We start from the raw sequence: 18,237 nt of genomic DNA, 5'->3' as shown, positions 1-18,237 counted from the left end.
CTAGAATCATTATGACTCTAACCTTGCTTGAATCTGAGTCCTAAAACTCGAGTTTCCTTCAAAAACGCTAACGGATGTCAAATGAACAAACGGGAGAGAGAGAGAGAGAGTAGTAAATGTACTTTTTTATTTGTGATAGGTTACTTCGAGCTTAAGTAACCTCAAATAAATCCCAATGCTCGGGGTCCCAAAAACGCCCCGGAGGATAAAATAGTCAAAATTCTCAGAATTTTCTCCTGATCTCACTAACTCTTTATAAATAATCAAATAATCATTCTTATTACCCAATATCTCGGTAATGTACTAAATGCCCAAAATACCCCTTGACTCACACCGAGTCAAGTATGGGTCCCGTTGTGACTTTCCCACCAGCTTGCTCCCTAAAATCGTCTCGTGCAGAGTAACCCATATACATTCACATAATAATGTGGTCTCACACATATATCACATATATGTCAAATATACCCATAACGGGCCAAATTACGAAAATTATCCTTTTAATAAGAAATGGGCCCACATGCATATGAAGTCATATTATAATATAACTCACATAATCACATATTGATACACATATATATATCACATAATTTCATAATTTGTTATCTTGATCCCCTAATCAAGGCTCTAAGCCTTATTAGATAATTTGGGACATTACACAAACCATTTAAAAAATAAACAGATTGCAACTGAAGGGGCACATTTGCAATAATTGTTATAATTTATGGGAAATTTTGTTAAAAAAAAATCAAGGGGCAAAACTCTATATGATAGTTCGAGGGGCAAAATTTTTATTTATTCATTTAAAAGTTTTAGGATTCCATTAGTTGAGGGCCCTACCATCTCATTTAAAATAATATAAAATTAACTAATTTCTAATAAATATATAAATTTTGATTTTTAATGATGTGACTAATTTGGATGGTAAAACATGGAGTAAAAAAAAATTAGAAGAATTCAATTGGATAAAAATCAACAAGAAAGACATATAGGGCTTGGTTGGCCAAATTTTTTACTTTGGGCTATAAGTTTTTCCTCAAAAAGCTACGTATCAAAATTTAAAGAATGTTTAAATTTTAAAAATTCAAAAGTAACTTTTAAAAGCCTAGCCAACCAAAACCATAAAACATTAGTATTTATAAATATTGATTACACATTCACAATTTTAACAAGCAAAACAAACAACATAAATGAAACGAACATATTTAATTGTTCACACACTATTCATAACGAGTACGTGTGAGATTAACAAAAATAATTCAAACAAATTTTTCTTTCATTTCATTAAAGATTTAAAGTTGATAGGATAGGAGGCTTTAGGAGCTTACAAACAAGACTAATAATAGGTAACCCAATATTTTACTCCCATGGAATTTTGAAATGCTTGATCTCTCTTGAACCATATTCACTTTAATTTTTGTATTTCTTCGAATGCAAGTGACTTGGATGATACACTTTTTCATGAAAAACATGCCAACATAAACTTATAACACACACATATTCAAATTAGTGAAAACTTATAAATTTGATTGATGAGTCTGATTTTGGGTTTTTTTTATCAAATTGATTGAGTACATTAATGGTTCATTTAGTAAATTTGGGCGTGCCTGCCTTAGGTGCCGGAGTTTTTAAATTGAGTAATTTTATTTATTATCATTTATAATCATCTATGAATGCGTAAATTTTCCATGTCTTAATTATTTTTTTATTTTTTATAAATAAAGTGTTGTTAATTTAAGGACAACGATTGGTAAATAAAACAGACAAAAACAGTCTGTAGAGTTAGAAACTCAAATTACCAAATAAATAAATATTTTGCTCTAATGATACATACTTAATTAGTTAATTTGGAGGAGATGCCTTGAATTATTGAGTTAAATGTGTAACTAAACCCAAGATATACTTGTTAATTGATAGAACTGAAAATGGAAAAATCATGCTTGTTTTCCATGGTTAACCAGTTTATTTGAAGAGTTGGCAGTATTTTTTTTTTTTTGAGTTGGCAGTATATTAGTATATATATAATATATAAGAAAAAAAAAAGATTCTCAAAATATTTACTCAATTATATAATTTTAAAAAATATATAGAATTGTTGAGCAGGTGAGTAGGTCCACCAATAAGGTTGACCAGTTTTGCCTCAAGACTTGTTTTTTTCAAGTCTCTCTCAACTCAACGCAACACAACCACCGCCCTTTGTTGGGTTGGGACTTGGGAGCTGAGTTGCCTTGCCTGGAAGGCTCAAAACCTAATAGCGAAAACGAAGCTTTACCTTATAATGCTTTCGACTTCGATCTGCCCATCGTTAAAACAACATAATAGAGTCCTTTAAAACAAACTGTTTGCATTCTCGGACCGACACCTACTTCATCTTCATCATGCTCAAACACAAAGATCCTGAAGTACCCATTTCCCCCCTTTTGAGTTGTGGAGCTTTTCTCATTTCTGGGTTTTGGGATTCATAAGTCAAATCCTTAAGTACCCATTTACTTTTTTGTTTCTTTTATGTGTCTTGTACCTTACTGGTGAGTTTAGAGTTCAAGAAAATGGATTTTTTCAAGTGGGTTTTTGTTGGGATTCTTTGTTCTTCATTTGTCTTGGAGATTGGTGCTGTCAGGCGAGGACGAACTCAACCCACTGAGCGAATTTCAGGTACGATTTCGGTTTGCTTCACTTTTAACTTTCTTCTTTCTTGATTTAGCTGATTTTCTTCGTTTTTTGGTCTTTCAGTTTTTCGTTTCAATTATCTTTCTTACTTGCCTTTTCCATCTCTCTTATTGTTTTTGGTTCCATAATTTGAATTGGGGATTTGTTTAGTTGAAATGCATGGGCTTTATTTATATGGATCTGTAGCTTTCAAGATCGAAAAGTGAATTTTGGTGTGAGATATGAAGACATTCAATCGGTTATCTCTGAATATGGTCTTTTTACTTTGTTTTTATGCACTTAAAGTCACACTAGCTATCCTAGATTAACAAATTAACGGCGGTTGAATTATGTTGAGTAGTAGAAAATGTTCCATTTGGGTGATATTGCTTGTTCCTGAATTTTCTCCTGGAAATCCGATGCCTTGCTTTTTCCTGATATTATAACTATTGAATAAGTCATTTGTTTTGTTATACTTATGTGGAATTTCTATAAATAGATTTGTCCAACTCGTTGTAGAGTCTAGCAACCAGGATTAGAGGCTTATTAATCCATTATAGAAAGAATTATAATCGGAAAGCTTTTGGGAAGCAATGAGAGATGCAAATGTAATATGATTAATTGCTTGTGTTTTCTTATCTATTAAAAGTTGGAATTGAAATATTGATTTCATCTAATCCTTGACCTAATTTATGTCCTAGCGTTTACGTACTTTAACTTGATTAGTAATCAAAACTATTTCAATTCCTTTTTTTTTTGCTGAAGAACTATTTCAATTACTTTTTTTGTCTTAATAAACTATTTCAATTACTTAAGTGGTCATATACGTACCTTAATTTGATTAGTAATCAAAACTATTTCAATTACTTAAGTGTTCTTATATGTAAATCACTTGTTTGTTTTGTCAAAAAAAAAATCACTTGTTTGTCAGACCAAACAATTACTATATAATAAACATTTATTTTCCAGAACAATTTTATAAATTATGTTCAAGTAAATTTTAAGTTACAGTATTTCAATTTGACGAGAAATAAAGTTATGTTGTGTTTCATTTTTAAATTTTCTTTAAAACACACATAAATTTATCTCCTCAGCTCATTAAAATGGAAATAATTTTATTATCTCTTTCCCGTCATGTTCGATTAGGGTTTGGTAATATGTTTCTAAAGGAAGATATTAAATATTGTTGTTCTTTTACATCTTCGGCCTGCTGGTGTTTCCCTTTGCTCACTATTACATTGTTGAATTTTTTTTTTTTTAGAAACTAGTTAACTCTGTGAGGTTACACTTAATGTAGGTAGTGCCGGTGATGTCTTGGAAGACAATCCAGTTGGGAGGTTGAAAGTTTTTGTGTATGAGCTTCCTAGCAAATACAACAAGAAGATTCTGCAGAAAGATCCAAGATGCCTTACGCACATGTTCGCTGCTGAAATTTTTATGCATCGGTTTCTCTTATCCAGTCCTGTTCGAACCCTAAATCCCGAAGAAGCAGATTGGTTTTATACCCCTGTGTACACGACTTGTGACCTGACACCAAATGGCCTCCCATTGCCTTTTAAGTCACCACGAATGATGAGAAGTGCTATACAACTTATTTCTTCAAACTGGCCTTACTGGAATAGGACCGAAGGAGCTGATCACTTTTTTGTAGTGCCTCATGATTTTGGACCATGCTTCCATTATCAAGTAAGTATCATCATTCTTTTGGTTATTACGTGTCTGTCTGTTGGCTGCGCACATCTCTGGAGAGCTGTATGATGTAATGTGTAAGTGGGCAATGCAGTGCTGAGGTGTGGTAGTCTGGTTTGTAGTTTACTTTGGTGTATGTGTGAAGAATTGTTGTATTGATGTCGCTTATTCATTGATACTATTGCAGGAGGAGAAGGCAATTGAAAGAGGAATTCTTCCCTTGCTTCAACGGGCTACCTTGGTTCAGACTTTTGGGCAACGGAATCATGTTTGCTTGAAAGAGGGCTCGATTACTATTCCTCCTTATGCACCACCACAGAAGATGCAAGCCCACCTCATCCCTGAGAAAACTCCTAGGTCCATTTTTGTTTACTTCAGAGGCTTGTTCTATGATGTTGGAAATGATCCGGAAGGCGGGTACTATGCCAGGTAATTCTTGCTACCAAATTTAAAACCACAAGTTAGAGAAGAGTAGAGGGTAATTTGGGTTGAGAATTTTACATGAAACTTATGTTTATGCTATAAATTAGATGATCAGATGAAATTTGGTTGAGAAATTTCCCTTGTCAGGCTTATATGTATTCATTATGCTACTTACAGCGCAAATGATTTATGTCTTTCATTGTTTGCCAAATAATTATTCTTAAGATTGAGCAAATTTTTCAATGATATACTAAGTTCTATATTTTATAACTTTGTAGAGGTGCACGAGCAGCAGTATGGGAGAACTTCAAGGATAATCCACTTTTTGACATCTCTACAGAGCATCCAACCACATACTACGAGGATATGCAACGAGCAGTCTTTTGTTTGTGCCCACTTGGCTGGGCTCCTTGGAGTCCAAGATTGGTCGAAGCTGTGATTTTTGGTTGCATTCCTGTCATCATAGCTGATGATATTGTTCTGCCGTTTGCTGATGCAATCCCCTGGGAAGAAATTGGGGTGTTTGTAGATGAGAAAGACGTGCCCAACTTGGACACCATACTCACTTCAATCCCACTGGATATTATATTAAGGAAGCAAAGATTGCTTGCCAACCCTTCAATGAAACAAGCTATGTTATTCCCACAACCTGTTCAATCAGGTGATGCCTTCCATCAAGTTCTGAATGGACTGGCAAGGAAGTTGCCACATGACCGAAGCATTTTCCTGAAGCCAGGTGAGAAAGTTCTGAATTGGACAGCAGGACCTGTTGGTGACCTGAAACCATGGTAGCACAGTCTTGTTATCCCTTTTTTTTCCTAGTATTATTCTTTGGGATCATAGGAACTCATTCTGTCCCTTTGTCCCAGCCCCCAAAAGTTTAGAAGAGTTGTATAATAACTGGTCGTGGTCATTGAAGTGTAAATTTTGAATTTCTTCAGATTAACAGATTATATATTCTCCCTTTGCAGCCTGGCCCTGAGGTGTGTCTTTTTTATTCTTATATGATATATTTTTATTTCAGTTTTTTTTTTCTTTTTCTTTGTGGACTCTGGTTGTTGATAGTTTTACCTAAAAGCATAGTATGATTGTTCCATTGTTTGTTGGTCAATCATATCAATGAAAATTCTGATTTCAAAAGGTTACACATAAAAGTGAATATATAATGTGCCAACAAACTTTGTTGTTGACCTTTCCATTCTGTTCTTTATTATATGATTTGTTAAAAGAAGATTATGCCATTGATATTTTATGAATTGGAGAGATTGGTTGTAAACAAAGAATCTATACCATGACTCCAGACTTTGAAACACGGTATCTGATCTGTCCTAACCATGCCACCGAAGCATTAGATATAACTTGACATAATTTGTTTGATGCAAATATACGGCTCTCCTCTCGATAATGTACACAAGAAATTAGGTGTTTGTAATATACTTTGTAGCATTATGCAGTCTTTGAAATCGGTTTTTAATCAATGCGTTTGACTGCAAGCCTTAAAAAAACCATTCATGAGCCCAAAAAACATGCCTCTCTTACAAGATAAAGGAGGCAAGTACAGTTTATGTAAACATATGAATTAGATATTAAGCTATCATGTAGTGCATGTAAAGCAATCTAATTACGTATCTGCTGTCTAAGTTTCTCTACAATATATATATATATATATAATTTTAAATAAAAAGAGAAAAAAATTACTATTTTAATTTATTTTTTTTAGTTAAATACAAGACTTGATCGTTTGTTTTTTGGTTAATTTTTTAATAAGACATTTTGACTTTTGTTTTATTACAATTAATATAATTATAATTAATTTATTGCGTTTTTTTTATTTTTTAGACAAAATTTAAATATGTTTTTTAAAAATCCCATTAAGCTTTATTCAATATTTTTTATATTATTATTTTAGTCAGTTTAAAAAAATTATATATTAATTAAATTTTATTGATGCAAATAAAACAATATTGAAATAGCTTTTTTCAACAACAAAAAAAAACCCAAAATTATGCCTATAATAAATATGATCAAATAGCTTTATTAAAAAAACATGATCAAATTGAGTATTTAGTTAAAATTAAATATTTTAATAATTAAAATAACCAAAAATATAAATTGTGTTTGGTAAAAATCTTGTTTTTGAATTTTTTAAACACAAAAATAGAACTATAATTTTATTTTTGTTTCTTTGTTTTTAAAAAATAAAAATATGTTTGGTAACTAATTTTCTTTTTTATTTTTAAAAACAAAAAAATAATAAATGTATTTAATAATTTTTATTTTTATTTTTTGTTTAACAATACAGACATTGATTTGAGGAATAGAAGAAATAAAAAAAAACGGTTTAAAAAAATTTAAAAAGTAAAAAAAATTTATTTTTAAAATTTAATAAAATTTAAATAAATAATAAATAAAAATAAAGTTATTAAATATATTTTATGTTTACTTATTAAATTATTTTTTTAAGGGTTACCAACAGCATCATAATTTAATAAAGTTAGAAGAAAAAAAAAAACTCTTCAAATAATAATTTGTCGGAGAAGATAAGAAAAAACCAAGGAGAGGAGGAGCTTTCTGCCTTTTATGTGGGACTAGTATTAGTTCAATTGTGGGGTGTGGAGTGTGAAAGCCACGCTTCCACGTATGCTTCGAGTTTAACTACCCTTGTACTTAATAAGACTAGAGTTTTCTCTTCCATTTTCGTTCACCTTTTCTTCTTATCTTCTCGTATCTTCTACATTTTACTATAGTAATTAAGGATCATCATGGCCTTGCAGGTTCAGGCAGCCATGCCAGCTAAATCTTCCCTCATAGCTCCCACTGGAAATGCCGGTCTCCGGCTACCCTCCGACCGTTTTGCTCTCAAATCGTCCTTCTTCTCCTCCTCGTCGCTTAGGCAGCTTCTCCTAGTTTCTCCTCAGAATCAATGTCAGTCTCTGGTTTCTTCAGCCCCAAGGTTCTCCATGCGTGTGGCCTCCAAACAGGCCTATATCTGCCGAGATTGCGGGTACCCTTTTCTTTGATTAGTTTGTTTTGTCTAAATTCGATGTTAAAATGGATGAATTTGATCAATGGAAAAATGTTTACATGTGGCATATGTACAATACAGGTACATATACAATGACAGAACTCCCTTTGAGAAATTAGCTGACAGTTACTTCTGCCCTGGTAAAATACTAAACTGAACTTAAGGCCTCATTTCCTTCTTCCATGGTGTTTTAGCTTTTACCATACTAATTAGTTCAGTACTTGTTATTAGTTCTCTTTCATCTTTCATCTCATAGTTAACTAAATATTTTGCAAATTAGGGTTCATCATCATCAGCATCATATGAAACTATGAGAGTCTTAAAGCTAATGCTGCTTCCTTTTAGCTAGGCTTTTGGCCTTTGGGGTGGTTTTTACTGTTTTTCCATTCATTTATATATGAGAGCCTCAGCCAACCAAATCCAATATATAAAACATTAGTGGTGGCACCAAATGTTCCACCAATTTTTACCCACCAACTTTCGAATAACATGTTACAGAGAAAGTTCTATATCAGTCGGTTGGGAAAAACTGATGAAAGAAATTGGTGTGTGGAATGAGTCAGAAAATGGGCTAACCCTACATTGATGCATATAAAGTTTGTGTCTGCAATTGCTGAGATGATAGATTTGGTTTTGTTTTTCTGTGGTATGCAGTTTGCGGTGCTCCCAAGCGGAGATTTAGAGCATACCAGCCTCCAGTCACCAAAAATGCTAATGACAAAGATGTTAGGAAAGCCCGGAAAGAACAGCTTAAGAAAGATGAAGCAATCGGGTAATAATACTTACATGTCACTCTTTTCATTTTGAGAACCTTTAGTCTCAGTTGCCACTATTATAGAAAATGTCAGACACATAACATGTGTTAGCAAAATGACTTAGTTTTATCTGAATATGATTTTACATATTTCACTTTATAAGAAAATTACTTTGCTAAGCTCATTTTCCAACTTTTGTTGAAAAGTACTAGTAATAATCACAAGTGCCGTTGATGTTTAGCAATAAGAATGTTTGTACAGAAACAATTACCCTGACTGCGTCTAATTCTGAATGACACAGGAAGGCACTGCCTATTGCTGTTGCAGTTGGAGTTGCTGCACTTGCTGCATTGTACTTTTACTTAAACAACACCTTTTAGGCTTGGGATGGTTGTAAGCATATGTTGTTGTACCATGGTTTGAAGCTCCAAAACCATTTTGAGTAATTCATAGTTCTTCAAACTGTCGTCACTCCCTTGTCTAATCCCTGCAACTACAATTACAATTCATCTCATTTGGTTAAAGCTGCTAAAAAACTACAAAGGGAGCTGAACTAAAAGGCAGCTGCATTATATTCATGTATGGAAAAGTTACAAAAATCTTTCAAACATACAATGTAAGAGGAAATTGATTTCATCAAATCCTTCACCATATTTGTTGATTTAAATTTTCATCTATAGTTAGTCATAAGGTTGACCTTTTGTGTAAGAGTCAAGATATATATTTAAATTTCACCACAAACAAACCCTTATTATACATAGGTCAGTTAATTAAACATGCTGCAATTCCCAAATGCTGAAAACCTTATGCCATTGCTTCCCATTAATAAAATAATGCTTATTAGTTATCATGTTAAAATTAGATATTATCAACGAACTAAAATTGATAAGGTTGAGGAGAAAAATTTACATATCATGATTACATGTAACTAATCATCATTCTCGCAAAACAAATGAACCCTCTATTCTTTTCTCTATGGACTGCTGAAGAGGGAAATTTAAAGGAGAGAACATGTCCCCAGTACTAGAGGCAGGCGCTGGCTTGAATTCATAAGGGCCTTCCTTTGGTCCCCAAACCTGTAAAAATAGACAAGAGGTAATTACCTACCATGCATATGTACCACTACTAATCTAAGTATTATGCAATCATTTAGCATGAAACTACATTTCATTAAGAAAATCAATCTAGTGACACGCATAAGAACAAAACTAGATGACAAAATGTCCTCTATGTAACTAACAGGAATGAAAAAAAAATTATAACACACCAGAATTCCTCAATATCTAGCATCAACAGAAAGCCACGGACTTGTTGCTACTAGAATTACAGGAGATAAACTAACTTACTTGGTTCCCATCATTGTCATAGCCCCTATCCCAGACATGTATCTCATTATTTTTCAGAATTGAAAGTTCTGATGAACAGTAGGCTGCCCCATTCTGCAATTAAATATATATATGAATGTAAGAAACTGACCAAATGCAATTCCATATTCTCAACTGCTGCACCAGCACAAGCCCATATTAAGAGGAAAGGAAAAATAATTAAGAAATCAGCAAGTGAGCTCAGTAGCAGTTACCCATGAATTAGGAAACCCTTCAGGTGGAGTTGATCCTTCATATAAGCAGCGTTTCCCACGATCACAACGCTTAAGATGTATTGTTGTCAAGTGTTCTGCAATGTCCTGCATTTAATTAAGGAGTATATATTTATTTTCCTTTCTTTTACACGTAAACTACCAATTCAATTTATAACATTGTTGAATCTAATTGGTTCCAATTACATTTCAACAAACACAAACACATTATGAAAAGACTTTCAAGGCACAATATAGGAAACCAGAATGCTGACATGGTAATCATGTAATACCAACATCCTATCCAAATCCAAACTAAGCATTTTCCTGAAAAAAGCAATCAAGTGTCTTATGGACTTGAATTCAAAAATAGTAGGTTGAATTCTACCTTTTCTTGTATTACTATGCATTTGATTAATAATACAAGTAGTTTTGTTTCCAAAAAAAAAACTCAACAAGTTGGGGTTAGGTCATTCAGAGTGAATGAACTGGCTTAGAATCAGAGCATGGAAAAAAAAGTAAAATGTCTCGTTTTACCATGTATGATTTGAGTTAGAAGACAAAACAGTATATTATATGACAAGAAAGAAGCCCATAAAACTAAAATAGTATTTAGCAAGTGACAACTGACAAATCTATCCAACTCCCACTGCCAGAGTCAATTTTCTATAGGATCAGCCATCTCTACTCAGTACTCACAAAGAGTGAAGCTATCGCAACCGGGTTAAATTGTTGCCTATTTAATCATATTTCATTTCCTATCAAATTTATAAACCTGTTCAAGCTCAAGCATAGCTCCACCACAGCTTGTACTCATGTACCTATTGTGTGCTTAGGCTTCACTCTCTTCTTATAAAGAATTGAATCATAGTATCACTCACATGGAATCCAGCACAGAGCTTAGAGAGGCTAGGATATGCATTTCATAAGCTGGGACCGTGACCTAGAAAAGGATAGATGCTTACCCCAACAACTTCTTCAGGCAATGGACGTTGGTCGTTTGGGCGATCACAGAAGTTCTTGTACTCCTCTGCATCTCTAATGGCATACGAGCTTAGCTGTACAGTAAAAATAAGTGATATTATTGTTTGAATTTGAGTCCAGAAACAGTATAGGTCACCCATATTTGACTGAATATATTCTTCACAAGACATGGTTAAAAGATGAAAGTAAAACAAACATCCCAAACAATTTAAATTTTATAATAACAGTTACACCCCACCATCAGCTCTCAAACTACCTGCTGCTAACAAGTGCAGCACTAGCTTCTCATTAAATAAAATGAACATAATCAAAATTAACTTAATAGTCACCTCAACATCACATTTCAACTCTTTTGGGCATGGCTTCACCATGTAAAATCTCTGCAAATGAAAAACAGCTAATATTAATGTTGAAATGCACTAAAACAAAACAAAGAAAGGCTGCAATTTGAAAAAATTAGAATAAATCTTATACCTGCCGAAATGGCTTTTGAGGAGTCCTCCAGAATGCCTACAAAAGATAAACTCTTTGTAAAGTTAAATTTTGAGCAACATAAAAAACTTGAACTGGAAAGTTTTATCGAAAAATAGAATCCAATTGCACTCACTTGTTCGAAATACAAAACATTAGAGCCATCTACCATCTCAGCTGCAGGACAAGTAAGCATTCTGCAGATGTTAAACGATGAAGTTATACCATAACGTTGTTGATTATTACACTAAATTTAATACATAAAGCATACGAGCTAAGGCTCGTCTTAATAATATATTACAATATTACACGTAAACAAAAATGTAACAAAGCTTCAAAACAACAATAGACCATTCTTTTTCAGTTATCAGAGTTTAGAACGAGAACCAACAATCAGACTCGAAAAATAGATAACCAAACATCAAAATCAGAACGCAATTAAAGTAACCCAGAAAAGGAAAAATTAAAAAAACCTGAAATTGAAGTAATGATCGGGATCTCTGGAGGCTTGGTCTTTGGAGAACTTCTCCCCCGAGAGAGAGCGAGCGACGAGACGTGCATGGTCCCAGCGGGTGGTGGACTTAGTGAGTCGTTTGAGCAAGAGGGCGCCTCCTATGAGTACGAGTGTCTTCACTACCAATCCTCTCGCCACCCCCCATCCTCCGCCCGAGTCCGACTCAATACCCATTACACTGGAATTTCACAATTGTTTGTTGCTGCTAAGCCTAACCCTTTTTAGGGTTTGGTCACCGCCATTCCCATTCCCATTTTCCAATTTCAGAAGTGTTGTCAGTTCCTTCCTCCTCTCCTTCTTATTGGTTCCGTTCTGTATCAAACACAGAAGCACCAAAGCTAGAGGCAGAGACAGAGACAGAGAGAGCCTGATAATTTGGAAAAATATATAAATAAATAAAATTAAATTTTACTTTATTTTTTCCTCAAATTTAAATGAGAGAAAACAAAAACGTTGCGATCAACTCCCCGAGTTTTCATTATTAGCAAAAGAACCCAAATTTAATACTTACTTTACTATCCGCGCCTATTGAAACTTAGAATTCAATAATATTATAAAGAAATAGTATCATTTGAACTTTCTATTTTTGTCAAATACTCATTTGGACTTTTTATTATGAAAAATATTTTTTCAACTTTGTATTTTGTAAATTGATTAAAAATAGTCCATCGAGCTACTTCCAAACTCAGAGCTAGATTAGTGTATCTTCCATTTTCGTGCTTGCTTGAGGCTAGTAATTAGTCCAGTGTTTAATGATCAAGACTAAAAATTGGGTATTACATTTACTTTTTTAATTTTTTTTATTCATTTCAAATATAAAATAATGAGCAAGATAAAAAAAAATGAGAGACATATTAAAAACAGTTTGAAAAATAAATAATAATCTATATATATAAATTTAGTTCCTAAGGGTAACTACAACGTTGTTGCTTAGATGAGTGGTAGTTGCTTAGATGAGTGGTAGTTGACTAAGATTCTAAGAGACAATACCTTTCAGTCATTGGTTGCTTGAAGAAAATTAAGGCACCATTGCGTGACAGAGGCAACGGTATTTTTTTTTTTTTAATTGTACATATATTTATATAAATGTAACATTTTACATATATAACATTTTGTTACTGTTTTTTTTATTATTGTTGTTTTTAATCGTTGGTGACATAATTTATTTATTATTATTCTTTTTATAAATACTCATTTATTTTATTCAATTTTCACAACATTACATATATCTTTTTCCAAATTATCAATATCGCAAAATTTCTTTTCTTACCAATGGATTCCCAAAATCTAAATTTTCAATATTCTCAAGTTTTTCAGAATTCATCATTTTCTTCACATACCAATCCCCAAAATTCAAATTTTCAATATTCTCATTTCAATCAAAAATTTCAAAATACTCTCTCTACTAATCCTCAAAATCCAAATTTTCAATATTCTCAATTTAACCAAAGTTTTCCAAATTTTCAAAATTATCTCATGTCTTCTTACCCTTACCAAAATTTTGGTTCTTTTGAGACGCCCCAACAAGCTCCATTCTTCACACCAACAAATTCACTACCATATGCCTTTCATATGCCTTCCCTACACCAACCCGAAATGGTTTTAAGAAATTATAGGCCAAGTATGGAAAAGTCTAGTATTGATTTGAATCGTGAAACATCATCGGCATTTGTCTCTGAAACCCAACCTGAATATGGTGTTGAAGGGTTGGAAAATGTAGTCCTACACAATGAAGATGAATCAAGGCATAAATGTAAAGTCAAATGGAGCAAGGAAGCCACTATACTTCTGATAAGTGGATGACTTAATACATCTAAGGATGCCATTGTGGGGAATGACCAAACTTCTACACATTTCTGGGCTCGGATCGCAGAATACTACAACACCAACCAAAAAGGCGAGCAAGCAAGAACTGGAAGGCAATGCAAAGATCATTGGAACAAGATGCCTCAAAAGGTGGCACGTTTCAATGGGTGTTATAAACAAGTACAACAAGCACATCACAGTGGTTGGTCTGATGAGCAAATTCTTGAGAATGCACATCAATTGTACAAATCTGAAAATAACAACTCAAATTTTCTGCTTGTGGACTGTTGGGCTAAAGGATGAGCCGAAATGGAATACAATGTACCAACCAAAAGGTGGTAAGAGAACAAAGGTGTCAGAATCAGGGGCATTTACTTCTTCTTCCAATGCAGACATCAGTGATGATGAAGTACGTGAAGTATGCCCTACTGGCCAAAAGGCAGCAAAGAAAAAAGGGAACGAAAAAAAGACACACATACTAGATTTATAGAGATTAGTGAACGGAAAGCATCTGCATTGGAGAAATTGGTGGCGATAAAGGAGAAAGAGGCAGAAGATAATAGGATGATAAAATACATGGATTATCTTATCATGGACACGTCGCATATGACTCTTGAACAAAAGAAAGATCATGAAAACTTGTGTACTTATATTAAGAATAATATCCTGAAGTTGTAATTGCTGTGTATTTTTATCAACCGCATTATTATGTATTTTATTTTATTTAAATAAATTATCCTTCTTGGCACTTGAAGTTGCAATTGACTGCTTCCTACGTGCTCGTAGGCGTTCCATAGCCCCAGAGCCTGTCAGATTTAGATGAAACGTTTCTCCAGCCATAAGAAGATCTGCAAAATTTCGTTCGCCTGGCATCAATTCAGTCAGCAAAGACGATTCATACCCCAAAATCTCAAGACTTCGTGTGATAAGTATAATGCGAGATTGAATACGACTCGTAGGAAGGGTAATACCTCCAGGATGACGAGGAACCTGACTCCACAAAGAGCTACCACGAAGATTCGAATCAGAAAAGATCGCTTGCCACCTACAATCTTCTTCCCGAAACTCAGCAAACCGATCAACCCTTCCTTGAGCTCCTCGACACACCCAGGCAAACGGTAAGTTCACTCTGCCTGCAAATTAAACAAAACAACCAGTCAGAAGAATGTCAGCAAAAACTATAGAAAGAAATTAATAATTTCATCGCACGCAAGCACTCACTGGCTGAAGACCATGCATGAGGAATCTTACAATCAGCCGGCAACCCCAACACATTATGAGAAACAAAAAAGTATCGATCCTTCCAACGTTTGTCACAATCTTTCAGATATACAATAAAGGAACTCTTTGACTTAGACAAGAGTTGGTATATACCCTTGTCCGTATGATGCTCCTTCAAAGAGTATGCAAGTAACGCCTCTTCAACAGTAAACTCAATGCCATGTTTCTCACTAAAAACTTCCATGGCCATCAGAGCACGCCAGACATTCGGCATCAGCTGGCTGGGTGATACAAGGTGATACTCACACACTTCTTTCACTAACCTAGGAAGAGGAAATCTGAACCCTTCCTTGAAAGGAAGCTCATACATGCATACCCAGCCAGGTAAATTCCAATTAGCCCGCTCCCCACCAGACGAGGCATGCAGACTAGCGTAACTAGGTATATCATAAGCCTGACGAAGCCGAGGCAAATCCTCTAAAGTAATCTTTGACTTCGGGTTACAACCTAGAAGCATGCGACCAGACAGACCTCCAACTATAGGCTCATCACTATCCACGCCAATAGGAATATTGGGATTGGTGCAGCTACCACCATCACTAGATGAACAGGTCATCCTACCAGAAGACCCAGCAAGACTGCCTCGATTACTGGAAAACATGCTCAAAAGACCACCTAGAACAAATGCACTATCTAAGTTCGAGTGGACGTACAAATAACTATAAACATTATTGGCCTACCAGACAGCAAGACAATATAGATCAAAAAGTTACAGACAAACAGACAACTAGTTCTCATCTAACCATCCAGACGGTCGGACATAAGGTAAAACATCCTAAAAGGAATGAACTAAAGCTACATACTCAGTCAGACACTACGTATTCACTAAGGCAAAATTATCATAATACATGGAAAACAGTAAAAATACATGTTCCTACTATCAACAAAGATCAAATGCAAACGACAATAAAAAGTGAATCAAACCAAAGTTACAACTACAACGTATACAAAACGACTTCAAGATCAAACAAGAACACGAATGTAACGCCCCAAACTCCAGGGACCGTTACGGTGTGCCTTGTAAACAGTGCTAAACTCGCTAACCGAGTCATTTGGCCAAAATCGTGAACTAAGTATGATTAGCGGTTTAGGGATTAAAAACTTTGGTTAAGATGTAACGTTTCACTAGAACGTTTAATATATACATCGGGATCCCGAAAATATAATTTCAGAGTCTATTACAGAAAATATTTACAACAGGCCGTTCTAAGCGGCAAAACAGGGTTTAACCCTAGTTCCACTTTAAACCTCGGCCGTGGCGGACGAGCAGCTGCATATGTACACATCATCACCTAAGCTCTTCAACTCAAGGATGGTCTAGCTTCCTCTTGTCTTTACCTGCACCACGTAGCACCCGTGAGCCGAAGCCCAGCAAGAAAACACAATATAACACGATATAATATCAATAGTTAACATGATGTAATATCATCAGGTAACATGATATAATATCAATAGATAACATGATGTAATATCATCAGGTAACATGATATAATATCAACAGTAATTGTAACAGCCATTCAGGACCAACAGTCCAAAACAGGTAGGTGACAATAGCCAAAAGTCACAGAAGTGGGTACAGCTCCCTCTAGCCACGTGACGATAGGGTCACCAGGGCTTAATTGATAGGTAGTTCTTCATAAGTTTGATCAGGATAGGTGCATGGTGATAGGTCACCAACATAACCATCCTCCCGACTCTAGAGTCGTAACTAAGGACAGCGTCCCCCGGCCATGTGACGATAGGGTCACCAGGGCCATGATTGTAACGCCCCAAACCCCAGGGACCGTTACGGTGTGCCTTGTAAACAGTGCTAAACTCGCTAATCGAGTCATTTGGCCAAAATCGTGAACTAAGTATGATTAGCGGTTTAGGGATTAAAAACTTTGGTTAAGATGTAACGTTTCACTAGAACGTTTAATTTATACATTGGGATCCTGAAAATAAAGTTTCAGAGATTATTACAGAAAATATTTACAACAGGCCGTTCTAAGCGGCAAAACAGGGTTCAACCCTAGTTCCACTTTAAACCTCGGCCGTGGCGGACGAGCAGCTGCATATGTACACATCATCACCTAAGCTCGTCAACTCAAGGATGGTCCAGCTTCCTCTTGCCTTTACCTGCACCACGTAGCACCCGTGAGCCAAAGCCCAGCAAGAAAACACAATAAAGCATGATATAATATCAACAACAACCATAATAACCATTCAGGACTATCAGTCCAAGAAAATAGGTGACAATAGCCAAAAGTCACAGTAATGAGCATCGCTCCTTCTAGCCATGTGACGATAGGGTCACCAGGGCTTAACTGATAAGTGATTCTTTCTTAAGTTTTATTAGGATAGGTGCAAGGTGATTAGTCACCAACATAACCTTCCTCACGACTCTAAAGTCGAAACTATGGACAACGTCCCTTAGCCATGTGACAAACGGTCACCAGGGTCATATACCTTGGCTATAGTCATCTGATCATAGACCAGGCAAGCGCTTATAGTTCTCATTGACCTTCCGGTCGGTCCAACATTAATACCCCATATGAGTCATTCAATGCCGACCTTGATTGGATCCAATCTTTATTTGGCCCGGCGTTCACAACGCACTGCCACTTCTGACCCTTGGGTCGGTGAAACACGACCAGTGCTCAGCCCGTGGTGAACTTAACTAGTAAGTCACAGCTTCACAGACGGATCTGACACCATTGTCGATTCTGACTAATAAGTCAGCGCCATACACAGGTAAGCCATGCCGCCAAACATATATCACATGTCTATTATCCATAAACAAGGTATTCAGCATGCTTACTTAACAGGTATTAGTACAATTAGGACCATGCATAAACACAGAGGTTCAAGCTCTGAACAATATCATACCCAGTATACAAAGCATGTCCTAATCACATGTTTCTCATGCATCATATGCAATATATCCTGCAATCAACGTGCATCAATACCAGCCATGCATGCCACGCTTAATAACCAACCAACATGCATCAAGAATAGCCATGCATGTCATACTCAATAATCAACCAACATGCATCATAATAGCCATGCATGTCATACTCAATAATCAACC

At 35.1% G+C, this 18,237-nt stretch overlaps 3 protein-coding genes across 3 annotated transcripts; 2 read left to right on the top strand and 1 right to left on the bottom strand.

Moving 5' to 3' along the window:
• Positions 1–2,155: 2,155 nt before the first annotated feature.
• On the top strand, positions 2,156–5,953 carry LOC133797573 (probable beta-1,4-xylosyltransferase IRX10L). The gene is made up of 4 exons (XM_062235519.1): positions 2,156–2,649; positions 3,941–4,329; positions 4,520–4,761; positions 5,034–5,953. Exons 1-4 carry the CDS (start codon positions 2,544–2,546, stop codon positions 5,545–5,547), a joined length of 1,251 nt encoding a protein of 416 aa, XP_062091503.1. The 5' UTR covers positions 2,156–2,543; the 3' UTR covers positions 5,548–5,953.
• A 1,476-nt stretch (positions 5,954–7,429) lies between these two features.
• Positions 7,430–9,236, top strand: LOC133797572 (uncharacterized). Its single transcript, XM_062235518.1, has 4 exons — positions 7,430–7,759; positions 7,862–7,920; positions 8,435–8,552; positions 8,837–9,236. Exons 1-4 carry the CDS (start codon positions 7,518–7,520, stop codon positions 8,913–8,915), a joined length of 498 nt encoding a protein of 165 aa, XP_062091502.1. The 5' UTR covers positions 7,430–7,517; the 3' UTR covers positions 8,916–9,236.
• A 92-nt stretch (positions 9,237–9,328) lies between these two features.
• On the bottom strand, positions 9,329–12,465 carry LOC133797571 (chromophore lyase CRL, chloroplastic). Its single transcript, XM_062235517.1, has 8 exons — positions 12,040–12,465; positions 11,703–11,763; positions 11,570–11,605; positions 11,425–11,475; positions 11,077–11,169; positions 10,115–10,219; positions 9,882–9,974; positions 9,329–9,611 (listed from the first exon to the last, which is right to left on the bottom strand). The coding sequence occupies exons 1-8, from the start codon at positions 12,252–12,254 to the stop codon at positions 9,471–9,473; spliced, it is 795 nt and encodes a 264-aa protein (XP_062091501.1). The 5' UTR covers positions 12,255–12,465; the 3' UTR covers positions 9,329–9,470.
• Positions 12,466–18,237: the final 5,772 nt, after the last annotated feature.

Source organism: Humulus lupulus, chromosome 8 (genome assembly GCF_963169125.1).
Source record: "Humulus lupulus chromosome 8, drHumLupu1.1, whole genome shotgun sequence".
Classification (NCBI taxonomy): domain Eukaryota; kingdom Viridiplantae; phylum Streptophyta; class Magnoliopsida; order Rosales; family Cannabaceae; genus Humulus; species Humulus lupulus.
The sequence above is the reverse complement of the archived record's forward strand: the minus strand, read 5'-3'. Positions and strand labels throughout refer to the sequence as shown.